Consider the following 7599-nt stretch of genomic DNA (forward strand, 5'->3'; position numbering starts at 1 on the left):
GATCTATTTGAGGCTTTTTATTTCTTTATTACTATGTTTTACTAACACATTCATGTCATATTTTATAGTTGTGCTTTGTTAAGACTCTTATGTTTATAAGCATTGCTGTAAATTTTCCTTATATACAGATACAAGAGTTTACAGATATTGAGCATACAAATGGGAGTGAAATTGCTGCACCATAGAATATATGTATACTGAACATTAACAGAGAAGGCCAATTGCTTGTTACATTGATTATGTAAGTACACGCTTCCATTAGCAGTGCATAAAAAACACACTTAATGCACAGAATGTTTATTCAGAAAATCTATTTTTACATCTTTTCTTCAGGTAAATTTAGAAGACACTGAACTGAATGGAAGAAGTGAACCAGTCTGTGGTATCTGAATTTATTTTTGCTGGGCTGTGTGACTCATGGGACCTCCAGGCCTTCCTCCTAGTGGTATTTTCTTCACTTTACTTGATGACCATTTCAGGCAACGTCTTCATTGTGCTCCTAGTTATTGCTGATCTTCACCTCCACTCCCCTATGTACTTCCTATTAGCAAATCTGTCATTCTCTGACTTAGGCTTTTCCTCAGTAACCACGCCTAAACTGATCACAGACTTTCTGAAAGAAAATAAGACCATCTCCTTTAGAGGCTGCATGTGTCAGATGTTTTTTGGACACTTTTTTGGAGGGAGTGAAATGGTGCTCCTAGTGATGATGGCCTATGACCGTTATGTGGCCATCTGCAAACCACTCCATTACTCCAGCATCATGAATACAAAAATGTGCATTCAACTAGTGATGACATCGTGGATCATTGGCTTTGTGCATTCAATAAGCCAACTAGCTATAATTACACAACTGCCCTTCTGTGGACCCAGAAAATTGGATAGCTTTTTCTGTGATATTCCACTGGTGATCAAGTTAGTCTGCATGGACACTTATATTCTAGAAGTGTTGACAAATGCTAACAGTGGGGTACTTGCAACCGTTTGCTTCCTTCTGTTGCTGATCTCTTACTCTTATATTCTGCTTACTGTCTGCCAGCAATCAAAGGGTGGGGCATCCAAGGCTCTCTCCACCTGCACTGCCCACATCACAGTGGTCATGTTATTCTTTGGGCCTTGCATCTTCGTCTACCTATGTCCACTCAGCATCACTTGGGTGGACAAATTCCTGGCTGTATTTTATGCAATCATCACACCACTACTAAATCCAGTCATTTATACTTTAAGAAACAAAGAGATTAGAAATGCCATTAAGCGGCTATGATGACAGACTGTGGATTTCTTTGGTATTTCATCATTTCAAATTATCAGAATGTCTACTGTGAGTGCACTAAATTGGCCACACCTACCCTGTCACTTAAGACTGGGATGAGTTCCCTAATTCACATATGGAAATCATGTGTAACTCTTGATGAAAATTTTGTGTCAATTCTTTAGGATTCTAAATTGTTAAAATATGTTCTTGTTTGGGAAATTGGGCCAGTCTTTAGAAGTATGATTTTGATTGTTCTCAAGAATGAGTTGAAATGTTAATATTTTATATTACTATTCTTACTATTACTTCAATGCTGACCACCATATCAGGAAATGTTCTATTATCCTATGCATTTCTTTTAGCAAAACATTTCACATAGACCTTTGTTAAAGTTTTCCTTAATAAAATACTGCACTATATTGCTCTCTTTATGCTTACAAAACAATAGTAATCAATTAGCTAACATTCTAGGTATCTTCTACAGACATATCTATAAAAGTAATCATTAAACATTCCTAATAATATTCAGAAAGTTGAATCATAATCATAATCTGGATAGAGTTTTTTTTCCCTCAACATTATGTTTTAGTAACTTGTGAAGCACTGTAATTGTCTTTAAATGATGTATATGAAATACAAAGATGGCTATATTAAAAACATTTAGAGATTTTGCTTTTTTCCTTCCAATTCATAAATAGGTTCGGCAATTCATCACATAGATAGACAAAAAAATTAGTTTTGTAATAAACTATCCATTTAATTCAATGCAGTGTTCAAATAGCCTATAAAAACAGAATTATGTAGAAAGTTTGTGAATTACTCATTACTATATATAACAAAACTTTTCTTCAGAAATCTTCCTCAAAAAATTATACAAGTTTACATCCATTTATCTGAATCCATGGATCTAGATGTATCTCAAATTTATATTACTTTTTAAAGATGGCATGTATGCTAGTCACTCAGCTGTGTCCAACTCTGCAACTCCATGGACTGCAGCCTGCCAGGCTCCTTTCTCCATGGAATTCTCCAGGAAAGATTACTGAAGTGGGTTGCCATTCCCTTCTTCAGGACATCTTCCTGACCCAGGGATTGAATCCAGGTCTCCTGCATTGCAGATAGATTCTTTACCATCTGAGCCTCCAAGGAAGCAAAACATGACATGGTTCTGTGTATTTTGTAACATTCCCAATAGAAAATATCAGGAATAAACCCTTAAATAAAAGAATTGCTATTTTCATATGTGTATGTATTCTGACTTTTTTGTTCTTTTAATCTCTCTTTACTCAGTTTGGATAGTATCTATTGACTTGTCCTTGAATCCACTGAGCCTTTCTTCTGCTGTGTCCAGTCTGTTTCTAAATTAAGCCCCCTTAAATTCATAATTGCACATATTTAATTTTATTTCAAAATATCCCTTGGTTCTTTCTTACATTGTTTCTCTGTGAAACTTTTTTCAGGTTTTCATCTTCTTAATATTGCTTTAGATTACATGAGTTATACTCTTTGCTAATGTCAATAATTGAGCCATCCATAGTCTACTTCTATTATTTTCCTGTTAATTATCAGTTATATAGCACTGCTACTTATACATCATGTACTTCTTTTCTATTTAAATCCTGTGTCTAAAAGAACATTTAATTCTGGCATGATATGTGTGTGTCTTAGTCACCGAATTGCGTCTGACCCAGTGCCATCCCATGGAATGAAGCCCAACAGGTTCCTCTGTCCACAACATTCCACAAAAGGATACTGCAGTGGGTTGCCATTTCCTTCTTCACAGGATCTTCTCAATCCAGGGATCGAATCCAGGTTTCCTGCATTGCAGGTGGAAACTTTTCCATCTGAGTCACTATTCCTCCACAAATTATCTACTCTCTCTTCTATGAGGCATAAAAGATTAAGGTGTGATCACTTCAATCCAAGCAAGTACTAAAGCCTATTTGAATCTGGATTGTGAATTTTATAAGACTTAGTACACCTCAAGCTTGTTCCTGTTCCTTGGATAGATCCCTTCCAAGTTTGGACAATGATTCTACTAGATCTTTTTCTCCTCAGTCTGAAAAAATTCAGGTGATTCAGTTTTGCCCTTCAGAACTTTTATACTTAGAATTTTAGACTTTAGTCTTCTTCCTTCTCTTGCTACTTTCAAAAAGCATGGCAAATTACCCAAAGAAAAATCTGGCTTTACATTATTCTTTTTAATTAATGCACCTAACAAGAATCCATTAAAATTACAAATAAAAGCAATGAAATAATTGTGAACGGGAAAAATTTTAAATGTACAACTGATTGATAATCTTAAATAAACCTTGGATCACAATACTCAAATTTAGGATCCATTCACAGCTTTGCAGGGAATTTGGCTCAGTCTTCTAGTAATCAAAGTAAACATAAATTAAATTAGTTTTGTTATTTATACAGGTTATACACAATAACTCATACTTGAGACCCATGTTTTCACAGAAAAGAGTTATATAAGATGAGTTATTAGAGAAAAATAGTCAGCAAATGATTTGGACAGAATGGATGTTAGCTAATGATAACACCAGCCAGGATATGGTCAGACCAACATGTTCCAATGTTGGAGGAATATTCACTGATGGATTAAGTCATAATTTCAGAAAATTGTGAAATAACAACATATTCATCAATTTCCCTGTCTGAGGCCAACTGTAGATGACTTGAGTCCGGAATTGAGACAAGCTAGGGTTAGTAGCCAGAGGCCAAGCTCATGAAATATGTTATGAGGCTCTCTCAAATGTTTTTTTTCTACTATCTTTATTATGCTACCTTATCCATCTCCTATCCACTCCACTTCTATTACCCTGTTTTATTTCTGCAGATTTTAGATCACCCCTCACACATTTTTTGTCTTTCAGAAACAAATATGATTTTTTCACATCCTAACTTTAAATCAAAGGAGAGTTAGATATTTCACAACTCCCTCAAACTTTTGACAATATTAGTTACAAGTTAGTTCAGTTCAGTCACTCAGTCGTGTCCGACTCTTTGGGACCCCATAAATCGCAGCATGTCAGGCCTCCCTGTCCATCACAAACTCCCAGAGTTAATGCAAACTCATGTCCATCAAGTCGGTGATGCCATCCAGCCATCTCATCCTCTGTCGTCCCCTTCTCCTCCTGACCCCAATCCCTCCCAGCATCAGGGTCTTTTCCAACAAGTCAACTCTTCGCATCAGGTGGCCAAAGGATAGGAGTTTCAGTTTCAGCATCAGTCCTTCCAATGAACACCCAGGACTGATCTCCTTTAGGATGGACTGGTTGGATCTCCTTGCAGTCCAAGGGACTCTCAAGAGTCTTCTCCAACACCACAGGACAAAAGCATCAGTTTTTCGCTGCTCAGCTTTCCTCACAGTCCAACTCTCACATCCATACATGACCACCGGAAAAACCATAGCCTTGACCAGACGGGCCTTTGTTGGCAAATTAATGTCTCTGCTTTTTAATATGCTGCCTAGGTTGGTCATAAATTTCCTTCCAAAGAGTAACAGTCTTTTACCATCTGCAGTGATTTTGGAGCCCCAAAAAACAAAGTCTGACACTGTTTCCACTGTCTCCGGACCTATTTCCCATGAGGTCATGACACCAGATGCCATGATCTTCATTTTTTGAATGTTGAGTTCTAAGCCAACATTTTTACTCTCCTCTTTCACTTTCATCAAGAGCCTTTTTAGTTCCTCTTCACTTTCTGCCATAATGGTGGTGTCATCTGCATATCTTAGGTTATTGATATTTCTCCCGGCAATCTTGATTCCAGCTTGTGCTTCTTCCAGCCCAGCATTTCTCATGATGCCCTCTGTATAGAAGTTAAATAAGCAGAGTGACAATATACAGCCTTGACGTACTCCTTTTCCTATTCGGAACCAGTCTGTTGTTCCATATCCAATTCTAACTGTTGCTTCCTTACCTGCATACAGGTATCTCAAGAGGCAGGTCAGGTGGCCTGGTACTCCCATTTCTTTCAGAATTTTCCATAGTTTATTGTGATCCACACAGTCGAAGGCTATGGCGTATCAATAAAGCAGAAATAGATGTTTCTCTGGAACTCTCTTGCTTTTTCTATGATCCAGTGGATATTGGCAATTTGATGTCTCTATGAAGACCTTCAAGACCTTTTAGAACTAACACCCAAAAAAGATGTCCTTTTCATTATAGGGGACTGGAATGCAAAAGTAGGAAGTCAAGAAACACCTGGAGTAACAGGTAAATTTGGTCTTGGAGTATGGAATGAAGCAGGGCAAAGGCTAAATGAATTTTGCACTGGTCATAGCAAACACCCTCTTCCAACAACACAAGAGAAGACTCTACACATGGACATCACCAGATGGTCAACAGTGAAATCAGATTGATTATTCTTTGCAGCCAAAGATGGAGAAGCTCTATACAGTCAGCAAAACCAACACCAGGAAATGACTGTGTCTCAGGCCACGAACTCCTTATTGCCAAATTCAGACTTAAACTGAAGAAAGTAGGGATAAACACTAGACCATTCAGGTATGACCTAAATCAAATCCCTTATGACTATAAAGTGGAAGTGAGAAATAGATTTAGGACAAGATCTTATAGACAGAGAGCCTGATGAACTATGGACGGAGGTTCATGTCATTGTACAGGAGACAGGAATCAAGACCATCCACATGGAAAAGAAATGCAAAAAGGCAAAATGGTTGTCTGAGGAGGCCTTACAAATAGTTATGCCAATTCAACTAATTGAATTAAATTTATTAATTGAATCCAAACAGGGTGATGTTTAAGGCCACACACTCAGGAGATTAGAAATGTATAACTGACAGTTTTTCAAATATTTCCACCAAGCAATTCCTAGGATTAATCTGGCTATCAAACAACTTGTTACCTAAAGAGTTCAATGTAACCTCATAATACATGGTCTAGTCTGAATATTATAAAATGGTGACTTTAAAGAAAAAAAATTCCCCAAATTTTGTATATTTATTTAAGCATTTGTATTACATGAAGTCGTTTGAAGTAATTTAGGCTTCCCTGTGTTACTTAGGAGACATTCCTCCAACTCAGGAGCTGACTACTCAGTCTCCTCATAGCCATCTTCATATCTTTGTTCCTCAGTGTATAAATGGCAGGATTCAGGATGGGTGTAACCAAAAAGTCTAAAATGGCAAGAAACTTATCCACTGGCACCGTGGGAAATGGCCACATGTAAACAAAGATGCATGGTCCAAAGAACAAAACCACCACAGTGATGAGTGCTGACAGAGTGGAGAGGGCCTTGCACAAGCTACCTGAAGAGCATTTCCACACAGTGACCAGGATGAAAACGTAGGAGATGATCAATGAGAAGAAAGTGCCCACGGATATGAAGCCACTGAAGGCAATACCATCAATTCCATTCAATAACCATGAATTCCATTCTGTAGGAATCTATGCAAGTAAGTTTGATAAACCAAGGAAGGTCACAGTAAAAGCTGTCGATTTCATTAGGACCACAGAAAGGCAAATGGATCACAAATGCTACCTGGACCACTGAGTGAATGAGGTCAATAGCCCAAGCACCACATGGAAGCAAAAGGCACACCCGTGGGCTCATGATGGTCAGATAGTGCAGGGGCTTACATATGGCCACATAGCGGTCAAAGCCCATGGCAGTGAGCAGCGCCATCTCAGATCCACCTAGGGAGTGAAGGACAAATATCTGGGTGACACACCCCTGGAAGGATATGGTTTTGTGCCCAGAGTACAGGTCAGAAATCATCTTAGGGACTGTTATGGTAGAAAAACACAAATCAATGAATGAGAGGTTGGCTAAAAGGAAGTACATGGGGGAGTGTAGATGAGGGTCAAAGGTCACTGCAAACACAACAAGGAGATTTCCCAGAACAACTGTTACAAAAACACTGTAGAGAAGGCAAGGAAGAAATGCTGCACTGGTCCAGAGGTAGAAAGTCCCAGGAAAATAAATTCAGACAGGGAAGAGTCATTTGCTTCATACATTGGCTTGGTCTTTTGATACATAAAGACTAGAAACACAACATAACCAAAGCATTTATCAAACAGTTTTATTTATTTATTTATTTATTTATTTATTTATTTTACACTCTTTCCACTGTCTCCCCATCTATTTCCCATGAGGTGATGGGACCAGATGCCATGATCTTAGTTTTTTTGTTATTTTTTAAATTTTTATTTATTTTTTTCCAGTGGGTTTTGTCATACATTGATATGAATCAGCCATTAGTTACACGTATTCCCCATCCCGATCCCCCCTCCCATATCCCTCTCCACCCGATTCCTCTGGGTCTTCCCAGTGCACCAGGCCTGAGCACTTGACTCATGCATCCCACATGG

General features: G+C 38.1%; 1 protein-coding gene and 1 pseudogene across 1 annotated transcript; one reads left to right on the forward strand and one right to left on the reverse strand.

Moving 5' to 3' along the window:
• The first annotated feature begins 355 nt into the window (after positions 1-355).
• Positions 356-1264, forward strand: LOC136172282 (olfactory receptor 4K3-like). The gene has a single exon (XM_065941541.1). The coding sequence runs from the start codon at positions 359-361 to the stop codon at positions 1262-1264; it is 906 nt and encodes a 301-aa protein (XP_065797613.1). The 5' UTR covers positions 356-358.
• Positions 1265-6288: 5024 nt separating this feature from the next.
• On the reverse strand, positions 6289-7245 carry LOC136172391 (olfactory receptor 4F6-like; annotated as a pseudogene).
• Positions 7246-7599: the final 354 nt, after the last annotated feature.

This window comes from Muntiacus reevesi, chromosome 7 (assembly GCF_963930625.1).
Source record: "Muntiacus reevesi chromosome 7, mMunRee1.1, whole genome shotgun sequence".
Lineage (NCBI taxonomy): Eukaryota > Metazoa > Chordata > Mammalia > Artiodactyla > Cervidae > Muntiacus > Muntiacus reevesi.